At 39.0% G+C, this 15,446-nt stretch overlaps 1 protein-coding gene across 1 annotated transcript in view; it reads right to left on the reverse strand.

The window, feature by feature from the left end:
* Nucleotides 1-406: 406 nt before the first annotated feature.
* TRPA1 (transient receptor potential cation channel subfamily A member 1) overlaps nucleotides 407-15,446 on the reverse strand; it is a 55,718-nt gene continuing 40,678 nt past the window's right edge. The window contains exons 16-27 of the mRNA XM_015474483.3: nucleotides 14,362-14,421; nucleotides 13,737-13,835; nucleotides 11,980-12,050; nucleotides 11,238-11,400; nucleotides 10,012-10,101; nucleotides 8,091-8,260; nucleotides 7,407-7,536; nucleotides 6,575-6,757; nucleotides 4,618-4,686; nucleotides 4,166-4,279; nucleotides 2,105-2,205; nucleotides 407-1,273 (exon numbers count right to left, since the gene is read on the reverse strand). Coding sequence (XP_015329969.1) covers nucleotides 1,069-1,273; nucleotides 2,105-2,205; nucleotides 4,166-4,279; nucleotides 4,618-4,686; nucleotides 6,575-6,757; nucleotides 7,407-7,536; nucleotides 8,091-8,260; nucleotides 10,012-10,101; nucleotides 11,238-11,400; nucleotides 11,980-12,050; nucleotides 13,737-13,835; nucleotides 14,362-14,421 — 1,455 coding nt within the window. The 3' untranslated portion in view covers nucleotides 407-1,068. The remainder of the gene's footprint in view (nucleotides 1,274-2,104; nucleotides 2,206-4,165; nucleotides 4,280-4,617; nucleotides 4,687-6,574; nucleotides 6,758-7,406; nucleotides 7,537-8,090; nucleotides 8,261-10,011; nucleotides 10,102-11,237; nucleotides 11,401-11,979; nucleotides 12,051-13,736; nucleotides 13,836-14,361; nucleotides 14,422-15,446) is intronic.

Consider the following 15,446-nt stretch of genomic DNA (forward strand, 5'->3'; position numbering starts at 1 on the left):
CACTGGACAGGGGGCAACTCAGTTATGTCCTGCAGACATAATATCCAATGGAAAGAAGTAAGCAAGAGAACAAGAAGTAAGTAAGAATAAGAAGTAAGAAAGAGGGCATAGCAAATCACCTATGTAAGTAAAAACACACCCCAAACTTAACACTGTTCAACACAACACAAAAATGCATACCCGGTCAAAGACGTTCATTAAAGAGGGTGTTTCCTGGGCAGGGAGTACCATGAGACTTGAGGCGAAGAGGAAAATGAAACAAGAGAAGGACTTTGAAAGATCAATGATGAGGCGTTGATCACACTTTGTACTGGACATCAGAAGAAAAAGGACATAGATGATGGAGGTGTTTTTGCAAATCTCAAAAATAAATGTATTAATAATAGAAGGCTTACACAATAATCCCTGGGGTGACTATATGGATTTTACATTTATTGTCATCAGCAGCAAACAAAATATACAGAAATAACAGACGCTACATATAGTAAAATTCATGTATAACAGAAGGTCTATTAATTGGGGCCTCATCTCAACGTGACATCAGGTGTGTTAGGAACAGCCTGAAGGTGGGGAATTTATTCTGGTGGGAACACAGCACACAGGGTTCCATGCACAGAGTTTTTCAACACAGCGTTTTAATACCAAGTGGTAGGATCTAATTCAATACTTCATTGTCGAATGCATTTCCCTACTGTAAATTATTAAGCAGGGATCCAGTATTGACATTTGTATTCTAGCTTAATAGTTATTACACATATTACTCCTTATCATTACAATGTGTGTTCTAGTAAATGAGCTTTCTACCCACTCAGATAATTCGAGGTAAAGTCCAACCTGAACTTATTAGCAAGGATAATCCCTGTACATAGTGACTGGCAGAAAATATGAAGAGAAACAGAGAGTCTACCTTTTATATAGAATACAGGAACCATGATTTCACATATAGTGAAATCAGAATCATAGTTCTGCTTTTTCTTCACTCTTGTCAAATTGGAATGTAGACCCAGTAAGTCACATAACCCCCCATCTGACCATCAGGAATCCATTGCGCAGTTGGACAACTAATACTTAAGGGCTGTGTGTTTTTGCCTTTACCGCCCTCAATACACAATTCCATTTGCTATTCCTTTGTTCTAACTGCTGTTTCTTAAACCTGTCTTGAAAAGAACTGTGGTAATCTTCATCCTCTGTCTCAGAGATGATTTCCATCTTCTGAATGATGAGTTTAATAAGCTCATGCTGTTTTTCCAGAAGAGAACTGAGATCCTTCAGCCTGAAAGGAAATACATTTCATGGGTTAATTTTCAATTATCCTTCCAGTCCTTGAGTACAGAAAACCTTCGTACTGGGTTCTAGATCAGATTAACTGTACCAAGGGCTTCCCTGGTGGCTCAGATGGTTAAGAATCTGCCTGCACTGCAGGAGACCTGGGTTCAGTCCCTGGGTTGGGAAGATCCCCTGGAGAAGGAAAATGCACTCCACTCCAGTATTCTTGCCTGGAAAAAATATGGACAGAAATCCCATGGGAAGAGGAGCCTGGGAGGCTACAGTCCATAAGGTAGAAAAGAGTTGGACTCGACTGAGTGACTATCACTTCACTTTCAGTAGTCATGATCCTCTTAATGAATACATATTTTAAAAGTTTAAGTGGTTCTCCGAAGTTTAATTTTCATCCCCATTTTAAAGATTAAAACACAGTTAGTTGCACAGGAAGGTTAAACACCTTGCCTAGGATCGTGTAGTTAGAAAACAGTTGAATAGGTCTTTGAAAGCAGGTAAATTAGCCCTGAAGCCCTCAGGCTTCACCACTGAACATTGCATAGTTTCTCCAGGGATCCTCAAAGCTTAGAGAGTTTTGATGTAAGAATTCAGACAGCTGATGAAGAATGCAGTTTAGGATACTGTTGGGCAAAATGACCTGTCAGTAGCAGCAAGTCAGTTGTTGGGTCTAAAAAGAAACAGTCTCAAAATTCTCAGTATACTAGCCACATCATCAATTAAAGCATGACAATATAGATAAACACAATTAGACAATATAGACTTTTACTATTCATCATTAAGAGTGTTAAATTTTTTTAATATAGATAAAAGGAAAAATACATACCGGTACTTTTGTTTCATTATTTCTGTTTCTAAAGATGTATCAACATTTGGTATTTCTTGTCTTGTTTCATGGGGGCAAAAGATATAATGAAATACACCACGCTATGGGATAAGAGATTAACAGTTATTCAGGTAGAACTCCATTCAAGAACTAGTTCCTGAACAGGTGCCATCAGTCAGCTACAAGCTGGGCATGCCAGCACAAATATTCAGAGACACAATCATGGCCCTCAAGGAGCTCACAGCCTCTTGATAGAAGTAGACAAATATACACAGCCATAAAATGAAGTCACACATGTAACTGAGGGATGTATAAGATGTATAGTTAATATAGAAGGTGGAATAAACTGGAATAGGGGATTGTTTAGGAAAAGGTGTGACTGAACCATATTATATTTTCTCATTAAAAACATCCAACACAAATAGCGGAATTCCACACATGATTGGTTGTTATTTCTCTCAAACTGCTCTGCACCATTATCCAACACAACTTAATGTCACATGGGGAAATTTCTGAAATACAGGGTTTTTTTTTAATTTAGTGTCTTTTTTCTTATTTATTTTTCTTGAAATGTAGTTGATTTACAATGTTGTTAATTCCTGCTGTACAGCAAAGTGATTTGATTATACTTACATACACATTTTTAAACTATTCTTTTCCATAATGGTTTATCATAGGATTTTTTGCTTTTTATACATATTTTTTAAATTTATGTATTTTTAATTGGAGGATAATTGCTTTATAATATTGTGTTAGCTTTTTAATGTCTTTTAAACCATCAGTGCACCGCAAAGGGTCAAGGGCAGGTGTGAAAGGACCAGGAATGAGGTAATTGTAGCCATCCAGGCAAGAGAAGATGGCCACTTGCACAGGCCACATGGGAAGTCAGGTGGACCAAATGTGGGATCAATTGGGTTGTGAAGGTGAGAAAGGGAAAGGAGATGGACGACATCTCTCACAGGCAAATGAATGGTGCTGACATCCAGTGAAACATGAAGGTCTGGGAAAAGATGGGATGGTTTCACCCTCTGCCTGTAGGGGATGTTGGGAGGAGGTGAAACAAGAGGAGTAGAGATTGTACGTGTGCTTTGCATGAGTTTGTTCTGAACAGCAGTATTTGAGGTACCTTGGAGATACACCAGAGAACATGTCATATAGACCGTTGGCTACAGGAGCCTGGAACTCAATGAGCTCCAGGCCAGAGAATTAGCTGCTGAGCTTTCTGTGTTTCAGTGGTGATGGCAACCACATTTATGAGAGAAATCAAACAAAAATAATGTAGTGCAGAATAAAGCCTAAGCCCATGCTGAGATTGACCTTATCATTTATAACTACATAATGGAAACTCAACCTATGAAGAACTCAGAAAGAATTAGAATCCAGTACTTCTGACTGTTAGTATAAGTTCCTTTTCCATTATAATGCAATAGCCTTGTCCAGTCTTTGATACTTTGTATATTTTCTGTAATGTACACTCTCCCTGTGGAGAAGGCAATGGCACCCCACTCCAGTACTCTTGCCTGGAAAATCCCATGGATGGAGGAGCCTGGAAGGCTGCAGTCCATGGGGTCACTGAGGGTCGGACACGACTGAGTGACTTCCCTTTCACTTATCACTTTCATGCACTGGAGAAGGAAATGGCAACCCACTCCAGTGTTCTTGCCTGGAGAATCCCAGGGACAGGGGAGCCTGGTGGGCTGCCGTCTATGGGGTCACACAGAGTCGGACACGACTGAAGTGACTTAGCAATAGCAATAGCACACTCTCCCTGTGTGTGTAAGTAGCTGTGTATATATACACATGTATTCTATATATGTACACACATATCTGCACACATATGTGAGTCACATGTGACTAGGAAGAAGAAATGAAGTATACCTACACTGGTCCACCCACCCTCTGCTCTCACTGGGGGGATGTGGTACGTATTTAACACGGAGGCTATGGATGAGCCACTTGGAAGACGGGAACTTTGCCCATAAACAGGCACCCTTAGGGATAACACAAAGAATGAATGTCAATATCATGTGATTGATGACAGTATTTGTCACATGTACTTACTAATATCCCTCTGCTGTATCTGGGTCTGTTGGGATACACGATGATGGATTTCTGATCAACTTTGTGTAGGAACCAGAGCGGCAGCTTCTTCTCCAAGCTGGTGTGAAGTTCCACCTAAAGTACGTTTGGGATTTATTGACAAGAATCACTGACGTTCTTGGTCCAACCTCTAACTACCTGGCTGGCCAAATGCCAACATAGAAAGAGGCTCAGGCAATTACCCAGTTTCTCTGCTGAGGTTGTTGGGGGAAATCTTTTTCATGATTACTGACTCTCAGACCAGAGCAGGAATGCTCCACTGACACAAAGAACCGGCAGGGTGGGGTGCCTCTCAGGGCTCAGACAATGCCTGTATTAAATAACGGTGTTCTCAGAAATCAGCACTGTTTATCCATGAATAATTGGGAAGTCATTAGTGAGTTCAGTAAGTCATGATGGAATAGAACACTTACCTGCATGGCAATTCTCTTCAACAGTGCATGTTTCTGGACCTCAGCAATGTCACCAACTGCCAAACCAATCTGAAGGACAACAGGGCAGCGAATCACTATTGGTTTAATGACTCATCTAAAAGTCTGTGTGTTGTCCCTTTGACTACAGTCAGAGTGGGCTTGAAATTTACTAGCAGGGCCTTAAGACACTGTGCTTACATGCTGTACAGAAGCCTGCAAAAGCCTGTAGACCTTTGCAACAGTGGTGGTCACATCAGTGGGTCCAGTAGTCATACGTGTTCTCATGAAAAGTGAGGGCACACAGATTAACCTGCACTTCATCGTAACTTAAAATGAAAATATTTTACTTTTGGACAAGACAGGGGTGAAGTGAAAGTCGCTCAGCCGTGTCTGACTCTTTGAGACCCCATGGACTACATATAGTCCATGGAATTCTCCAGGCCAGAATACTGGAGTGGGTAGCCTTTCCCTTCTCCGGGGGATCTTCCCAACCCAGGGATAGAAACCCAGGTCTCCCACATTGCAGGCGGGTTCTTTACCAGCTGAGCCACAAGGGAAGCCTGGGATTGGTGTAGCCATGCAAAATGGTTGCAAACTCCAGGAGTTGAGCACTTGAGGGAAACAAGAGTGACCTGACATCATGGAAAAGCTAAAACATTAAACTGAGGGAATGGAAGGAATTTATATCTTCCATATATTGGGGGACAAAAAGGTACACTTTAAAGGTAGGTGAGGCTCTGATAAAATCTCCCTCTAGAAATCCAAGGCTAGGTAGAATTAAGTGAGGTAAGCTGTCAGCTCAGTTCTACTAAACCTGAATTAAATCAGCTACATTCACTCACTCTCTCATCACTTGTTAGGAACTTCGTACCTGTCTATGCCAAATCAGCCTTCTACAGGTGGTAGCCAGAGAGAAAAAACCAGTCCGTGCTCTCAAGGAGCTCAGAGTCAAGTGAACTCCATGAGAGAAGGACTCTGTCTGCCCAGGATACCACTGTATGCCCAGTGCTTAGAACAGTCCATGGGACTGCAAGAGTCAGACATGACCTAGTGACTCAACAACAGCATGAATCAAAACATTGAGTAGTCTGTATTATTATTTATTTTTTTCCATCAACACAGCCTAGCACAGTCTCTGCTGTATAGTCAGATTCAGACAAAATGTACTGAATGTGTGCTTGTCCATTTAATTTATCTTTAAATATTTATTTCTATGGACAGTCACACATTCAGTAACAATTTTGCCAGTGAAGGCTCCCCATGGACCCTGAATTGGGATGTATTTCTGTTTGCATCAACCAAGATGCCTGTGGCTGGAGCACACTCTCTGTGGAAGAGAACACCTGTGTCTGCTGAGGTCATCCAGGCTCTGACTGGCTCAGACGTGGCAGCTGAATGCTGCCGACGCCCTCTGCATGAGCAACTCTTCCCCGCTTGAATCTCTAGAGGGTCAATGAGAAATTCTAGGGCAGAGATGAGGTCTTAATCTTCCACTCCATGAAGGTCTCTGCCTAACCTCTGACCCTCAGCCCAACTGCAAAGCAGCACTCACCATTCATCATTACCTTATTACTCTGTCGATTCTTTGTACTTCTTCATGGCATTTAGGGGTGATGTCAGGCTACATATTTATTTGTTTACTACTCATCTTCATGACAAGTTTATAGTCATGTCAGGGCTGGGTATTGGTCTGTTTTGTTCACCGCTGTTGGGCCAGGATCAGTGTCTGGCATTTTGGTAGATTCTTGGTAAATATTTGCCAAATAGATGCATCTTAGCATCTCCTAACCTCACACTGCCTGGCTCGCCCCAGGTACTAATGAATGTTGAATGAATGAATTTTATAGCAGTTCCTCTTCTCCCTTCGTGAAAGGAGACAAAAGAGGCTACGAAGCATTATCATTCTTAAATGTCCCAAGTGATCTACTGACAGCAAACAATAGGATAAATTACTTACAAGTAAATTCATGAGGACAATTGGGACGAACATGGTGAATATGATAAGGTGTACAAAGGAGAGAAGTGGATACTCCAGTTCATTCTTCAAATATGGCTCTAGGAAGGCATCGTGATAATTGATGTCTCCTAGCATCATGCTGAAGGTCTGGATTATAGAAAGGAATGGAGAGCTGAAAGCATCCTGGGAAAAGATAGTAAGGGGAAAATGAAATTCAAATTGTATATAATGAAAAAAAATGTTCCCTAGAGAGTAAAATGATAGAAATCACATTTAAAATACTTTTTAAAAAAATAGTCATAAGAATATGCTACTGAAATACAGTAATAAGAACTATTAATACTAACAAACTGGTGGTAAAGTCATCAAAAGGGCTTCCTTGGTGGCTCAGTGGTAAAGAATCTGCCTGCCAAGCAGGAGACACAGCTTCATTCCCTGGGTTGGGAAGATCCCCTGGAGGAGGAAATGGCAGCCCACCCCAGTAATCTTGCCTGGGAAATCCCATAGACAGAAGAGCCTGGTGGGCTACAGTTGATATTGTCACGAAAGAGTCGGATGTGACTAAACAACAACAGCAACAACAAAAGTCATCAGAAAGATCTTTTCTGCACATGTAACAAATCATCATGCACTACACATAAACTTCCTGACAATGGAAAAAGTCATTTACTTTTCCCTGTGATAAAAACCATGTGAATGCTATTATATCAGATAAAAAATATTCAAATATTGTGAGGTTATTATGAATTTTGTACACCATTAAGATTTAAGTATAAATATGTATTCCCAGTATTCACAGCAACAAAATCAACGACTCATGCAAATACCTCACCTGGATATTCAGGAGCACATAAAAGCAGAGTCCAAAAGCCACGAGAAGGAAGACAAACACAATTGTCGATTTCAACAGAGTTTTCATGATCACCTCCAACATCACGATAAAAATTCCACACTTTTCAAATCTAGGGACGTTTTGAAAATTACATTTATTCACTTTTGTGCTGAAACTGAATTTCATTCAGTGTCAATAGTTAATGAGGCACCAGGTACTAAGGTTCATAGATGAGATCATTGAGGCCATCTACTTTCACACAGGGACACGAGAACTTGTGAAGAGTCAAGCCTTTTATTTTCAAACTGTCAAACTGCTCTGTTTCTTTTGTTTTCACTTCTTCCTAACGTTTATCTTGAATTGTTTTACCACTTGGCCACTGAAAATTATTCACAGCTTCCCAGTATCAATGCTACCAATTGCTTACGGGCTTCCCAGGTGGTGAAGTGGTAAAGAATTCGCCTGCTAATGCAGGAGACGCAAGAGACATGGGTTTTATCCCTGAGTCGGGAAGATGCCCTGGGGAAGGAAATGACAACCCACTCAGTATTCTTGCCTGGGAATTCCTGTGGACAGAGGAGCCTGGCGGGCTACAGGTCATGGGGTTGCAAAGAGTCGGACGTGATTTAGTGACTACACAACTACAACAACAAAGGATGTAGAAGTCATTCAAGCTGGTTTTACCTCTGAAGATACAGTAAGAAGTTCATCCAATAGAGGAAAATAGCAACTGCTCCACACTGCCACTGCACATATGCTGGTATCCTGATGAACAAGGGTGACACAAATATGATGCTGGTTGTGTAGATGATCCATTCGGCTGCGTTGTCCTTATCCAAAAAGTAATTCCTTTTCTGGGGTTGCAAAGAATAAAGAATTACCACACGTAGAGCCTGAGACCTGGCAACTTATGGATGGTTATATATATGTAACCAGTAACAACATTTTTCCAGCATTACAGCTGGTGAGAAGTTTATGACCAAGGGGCCACCAGCTCTTGCCATCCTGGACTTAACTCAGAGTCTTGGGTACAGATCAGTATTAGAGGTGCCCCAGCCTCTCCTGCTGACCTGGCATTTTGGGAGCCTAAGCAATTCTATAAGTTTTGAGGCTTTACTCATAAAGTTCACTGCATCTTAAGGAAACTCCTGTGGGGTGCAAGTTGTTTTAGTAATTCCTTTCTGTCTATATAAGGACATGCACATGGATTTCTCAGGAAAATGAACTAAAGCTGCTTCTAAGGAGGTTTGGGGTGCTAAGACTTAATTACCATAATGATTTGGTGTCATCTATTCTTAAATATTTCATGTTTTGAGCATCAGATTTCCTATAGGGTAGATAATTTACATATCAATAAGGAACTGTGGAGACCAAAACTAATAAAAAAATCATACAACTTTACAGTTCAATATAAACTATCATTTGTAATTCTCATCTTTAAAAAATAAAAATAATGATAAGAGATATTAAATAATATGCCCTAAATCATTTAAGGAACAGTGGAACAACACAGTCTTAACTCTCAGAGTTGTGACAATTTAGTGGAAATGTGTGTGTGTGTGTGTGTACTTGTGATGTATAATATCAGACAAATGCAAAGCACTGTTATTACTACTAACATTCTTTAATGCAAATATCCTTGTGCTTATATCATGTAATATAGTAAATTCTTTCAGAAAATGAGGCATTGTATAAAAGCTATATGACTTATAAAAAACACAAAATTATACCAAAAAATGAATAATGAGAGACTTAAAGCCTCTACCCTGAGAGATAAATGATTGATGCCATTTATCAACTGCATCAAAGACCTACACGTAATTTATATAAACCTTGGGTCTGATCTGAATGTGTGTTCACCTATTTAAAAAGACATTGTTGTCATTGTTGTCTAGTTGCTAAGTCATGTCTGACTCTTTGTGACTCCACAGACTGTAGCAGGTCAGGCTCCTCTGTCCATGGGATTTCTCAGGTAAGGATACTGGAGTGGGTTGCCATTTCCTTCTCCAGGGGATCTTCCCTACCCAGGGATCAAACCTGAGTCTCCTGGATTGGCAGGCGGATTCTTTACCACTGAGACACCTGTAAAAATTATGCAATAGAAACGTTCCCCAATTTCATTGTAACTTGAAATTTTATCTAATAAAGTAAAGCATTCCTATTAGGAAAGGAATTCAAAGATCCATTTGAAATGGAGTCTTAAGCCAAATAAACAGTTACACCTAAATTATCTCTGTAAACAGTGACACTTAAAATTATCAAATTGAAAAAATCTGTGTGTTAGCAAAATATGAAATATATCTCAGAGAAAACAGAAAAGTCTTCCAAAAGTTCATCGAAGCTGGGTAGACACATACATACTAATAAAACTGGAACCACTTGCTTCAGATAAATCAAATAGGCACCATCCAATGCAGGAGCCTTATCTGAAATCATGTAATTTCTACATTTTTAAGAGTTTATACTTGGTATTTCTGATTTATACATTCATCCAGCTATGTGATTTTATTCTGACATAAATTGTTTCAATAATTGTTTAGCAATTAATCTATATTTTGCATATTAAAATATTTGCTACTGTAAAGATATAAAACATATCATGTACCTGTTGGAAAATTTGGGCCACTTCTTTGCAGTAACCTAATATACTTGATAGCAAAACTAAAATCATACAGAAATTTATAGCAAAGGAATTCTGAAACAAAAAAGATAAACAGTTATAAAGGATATCAAAGAAAACAACACTTTTCTTCATCATTTTCACTATTAAACATTTGTTTTTATCTGCTTTTATTTCTAGGTACTGTCCATTTTTGCTTTAAACAGAAAACTCCTGTGATGCCAATATAAAGACAACACAGTCATTTCATAATGTCTTTATTAATAGAGGTTGCCAATTGAATTCTAAAGGATCTATATAATATTCTTTAACTGTGGTAAAATACATATAACATAAAATTTACATTTCAAAAATGTTACATTTTACATATAGAGTTACCTTTTAAAACATACAATTCTGTGGCATGAAGTACATTCGCAATGTTATACAGCTATTACCTAGTTCCATGCCTGTTTCATTATCTCCAAATGGAAATACTGTCCCTGCTAAACATCATTTCCCCCTCCCCAGTATCCTTGGCAGCTAGAAATCTGCTTCCTTGTATATGCTTAGTTGTTCAGTCATGTCCGACTCTTTGCGACCCCATGGACTGTACCCTGCCAGGCTCCTCTGTCCATGGGGATTCTCCAAGCCAGAATACTGGAGTGGGTTGCCATGCCTTCCTCCAGGGGATCTTCCCAACCCAGGGATCAAACCCAGGTCTCCCGCATTGAAGGCAGATTCTTTACCATCTGATCCTCCAGGGAAGTCCTTGAATACTGAGGTGGGTAGCCTATCCCTTCTCCAGGGGATTGTCCTGACCCAGAAATCTAACCAGGGTCTCCTGCATTGCAGGCAGATTCTTTATCAGCTGAGCTACCAGGGAAGCCCTCTTCCTTGTATATCCTATTTAAAATTTTTATACTTCAGCACCCATCTAAGCCAGGTACATGTCACCTTATACATGTGAGGTACACTGGCTCTCATACATGTCAATTCCTTTTGTTAGTTGATAAGCTCATTTATTGATCTATTTATTTATATTCCCTCTCATTCTACAAAGGGTTTTAGAAGTTGCTACATACATGAATTCTATAAGCTCTTTGTATTAAACAAAGTCTTGATAGTTCAGATTTATTATGAGGTTAAAGTGTTTTCTAAAGAAAAAATGCCCACAGTTCTGAAAATCTCTTGTTTTAAAAAGTTGGAATATAAAAACCAATTGAAGATACCTTGGTGTCTAAAATTTCTGAATGGTCACTAGTTTCATTGATGATTCCAGTTGAGTTGAAAGCCATACCTGGTCTGATACTGACAACAAGAAAGGTCATGGGAAACAGACCAAGACAGTAAGATCCTAGGTTCAAAACATGGGCTCTAAACCCATAAGCCAACCTACAAAACATAAGCAAACCACAACTGAGTAGTTTCAACCACAAATATTCAGTTAAGATACCTGCAGAAACAGGAGTTATAGTCTCTTTTGGAAATGTATTTGATAAGTTCATTGAACTTGAAAGATTTTGGAATTCACCTTTTTCATTTCCAGAAAAGGAATCATGACTTCCTAGGAAATTATGACTTACTTTAAACCTCTCACCAATTAATGGAAGGAACTTTAGCTCTGACTCCAAGTTGAATGCTCTTCCCAGGAATACTCTTGTTACTTCATTGTCTGCCAAACTGCAGAGCCCAGGAATGCTCCTTTGTGTTTTATATAATGATCCCCCCAAATATTTCATTTAATGCCAAAGATAAATTAATATCAACATTTTAATACCAAAATTTGCCTTTGACATATTTCTTTTTAAAGTATAAAACATTAAAAGTAATAAAGTATTCAGATACCATTAAAATTATTTAGAAGATTTTTTTATAATCAAATATTACTGGGTCAGTTTATTTTTTGTTTTGTAAGATTTTAAATAAATTTAATGAGAGCAACATTCAAAAGAAACACTACTTAATACCCACCATTTCATAAGTAAGTATTCTTTACACACAGGGTGGTTGAGAAGCTCTATGCGGTTATGTTGCACCATTGCCTGAGAAATAAGGAAAGATCAATAAAAATACAATCACATTAAACTCTTGAGTATAAACTCAGCTTTTTGTTTGCTGGCTTTATAACTTTATTTTGATTTTATCAAAACAACACTTGCTTATTTTAGAAACTTTGAAAAATCAAAAATTATATCAAGAATATATTTCTTTAAAAAAAAACACAAGCTAGAGAGAATCATTTTATACAGATGCTAAAATTATTTGCATAGAACAGATGTGAAAGTCAGTTGTCATCACCAGTCTTACAGGCATAAAATCCACATGTCTCTTCTTCCTTCACACTCCAAGTCCTCAGTAAGCCTTTTAAAGATTGTTTTTTCTGATGTGGACAATTTTTGAAATCTTAATTGAATTTGTTACAATATTGTTTATTTTTTATGTTTTGCTTTTTTTGGCCATGAGGCATGTGGGATCTTAGCTCCCCGACCAGGGATTGGACCGGTGAACCGGCACCTCCCTGCCTTGGAAGGGGGAGTCTTAACCACTGGACAGCCAGGAATTCCCATCAGCCAGCCTTTTAGATTTCACATTAGGTGATGGCTGGTACCATGGTCTGTATCAAAGCCTTCCACGTAGGGAAATGAACTCATTTAAGGTAAATGAAAGTTCTTAATTGATCTAGAACAGTGCTGTCCAATGGAACTTTCTGCAGTGATGAAAATTTCTATATCTATGCTGTTGAGCAAAAGAACTACAAACCACATAGGCTTCTGAGGGCTTGAAACATGGCTACTGCAAATGAAGTAATGAATTTTTAACTTGATTTTAATTTTCATTAATTTTCATTTAAGCAGTCACATGTGGCTCAGTTACTATATTAGGGAGAACAAATCTGGATCCTACACCACCATTTGCCATCCAGCCTTCAAATGTTTTCTTTCACATGCACACAAGCTTTTGTGTTGCCAATATTTACACCACAAGTCTGCTGCTCCACGTGGCTAAAATCTGTTGAAACTAGTAGCTGCTGTCCTTTTAGACCAGAAACCCACTCATCTGATACCTGTTTTCCTCTGCAGTTATTTGAGTTTGAAACTCCTGGTTTATCCTGAAGCAGATTGTCTGCATGGCTTTCATGACCTCACTTACAAGAAATGTAAAAGCACTCTTTGGAATAAGAACTGGTTTGGATCCAGTCTCTTGGGAAATTTGGGTCCAAACTGTGTGATTAGTGCCTGCTTTCAGATTGGGTTCCCTCTTCCAGAAGGATATAAGAGCTGCTGAGAGGTTTGCGTTTACCCTGGAGGCCAGTGGTTAGCTGAATTTGGAATCAATGACTGTAAACTGTCACCCCCTGCATTTTCCTGGGGTTTCTATACTGTTGGAAACTCATATACGTATGTCTGCATTGAAGTGGATGGAGGTAGGAGCAGATGCTGATGGTCAGCCTGTGTTGTTTATGGTTTATTGGATTCTGGGTTGGGCAGGTCTAGCATGACCATTAGGACTAAGGTGATCAACAGTGTGGAACTTTAAGGGCACCAAATTACAAATCATTTTGTATGATTGCTTTCTTTACTAACAAATAAAGAGTTAGGCTGCATGGCATACACAGAGATCAAACCATAAATCTGGAATTCTCTCCAGACTCCTTCCTGGAACTATCATACCAAAACATCACAGAATTCATGTAGAAACTACCTGAATAAGGAAAATAGTGGACTTACATTGAGAGTTAAAAGAGGCTCATATACGATGTCCGGTACAGGTGTTCCTTTTTTGGTGAATTCTAATGGACACTGAAGATATGTGAAATTATACTCGATCTGTAGAAGATAACAATTTTTAAAAATTGCAGTCTAGCATAGGCCCCCAAAGTCCTTCTTAACACATTAAATATGCAACCCTATCATTCTGCTGAAAATTAAGTGATTGAAATAAAGTTGAGCCATTTAACCTGAAGAAAAATAAATAAGCTATTCTGTATTAATTTCAAAAAATAAATGTGCCAACAGGGTATTTGATTCCTTTCTAATAACTCTCTAGTTGTGGGGAAAAATGCCTTCTAGAAAGACCACTTAGCTCTTTTAGAATTTCATTCTTCAGGCAATATTACACAAGAAAATATAAAGATATAAATAATAAGGCTAAATAAAACTGTTAGAAACAATTAAATCATGAGAGAAAACTGAAGATCCAAGGGAAAAATTATCTCATAAGTAGATAATATAATAATATGAGAAATGAAGACAATTACCATCTTTTGAGATTCTGGAGTTCTAGTAACATTATTTTTACTATTCCTTAAAGAGTTAAAATGCATTTCAAGTTATTATGATAAAATAAACTTACATGGTAGTCTTGGGAGGACTTGTCTTCTGTGGAGGGCATCACGCAAAAATCTAAAAGTACCTTTGAGAGAAAAAGACTGGCAAAGCTATTGGGCAGGAGACTAGATCCAAGACGGAATTTGGTCCCATTTCTAAAATAATACCCACGATATTACCTTCCCCTTCCTTTGCTTCTTGTACCTCAACGTCTTGTACACTATGATCTAAGTCATTCAGGAAAAAAGTCTAAAACATGAAGAATTAACACGTACCACTGCATGCCTCAGCAACACCAAGTGATATAGAAAAATACGCACCTGAGAATGAAATTGCATTTACTAAATTTTAGGTAAGAAATATTCCATTTGCTTTGCCTAAAACTTGATGTCTTTCTGGGTTCCTAGAAAATATGTGGATGATTGAGGATTCCTTTGCTTAGCATTTTCTAGTGATAACTTAATTGTCTCTAACCGAGACCTTCCAGCTGAGTCCTGAGTTCTTCCCACAGTCTAGGTTGCTTCTTCTGTATCTGATCCTGTACCTGATCCTGGAATATTATGTTTGCTTCTGTACCTGGCTTACTGAGCAACACTGACAAAGTTCACATCCAAAGTGGTGTGGACAGGATGTTAGGCCACGGATATTATAATGACAAACAGTTGGAGGCCCTCGAGATGCTCAGTTAAGGGAGAAATCACTTAAGAGTTAAGCGTTAGATCCTCCCCTGGGAAGTGTAGGGACAGATATTTTGTGGGGGTTCCTGTCTACTACATAAACAATTTGAGTAACCCCAAATCTGTGTGCTTGGACCTTTCTGGTGGCCCCAAATCATGATCCTGAGAAAGAAATTCTGCCCAGTCAGTCTGCCCTCCTGAAACCAGATGTGGACACAAAGCCCCAGGTAACCCCATTAATGGGTCCCTTAGAGTTCCTGGGACATCTGGTCGACCCCACCTGCAGGACACAACAGTAGAGGGTTAGACAGCACCCTGAAGGGGAGACACAGGAACTCAAGCCCCACTGGGAGGGCATGCCTGTCCTGGCTGGTCTCAAGCACCAAGGCAACTTAAAAATGTTGAGGCAGTCTCTGTTGATCTTGACCCAGCA

Source organism: Bos taurus, chromosome 14 (assembly GCF_002263795.3).
Source record: "Bos taurus isolate L1 Dominette 01449 registration number 42190680 breed Hereford chromosome 14, ARS-UCD2.0, whole genome shotgun sequence".
Lineage (NCBI taxonomy): Eukaryota > Metazoa > Chordata > Mammalia > Artiodactyla > Bovidae > Bos > Bos taurus.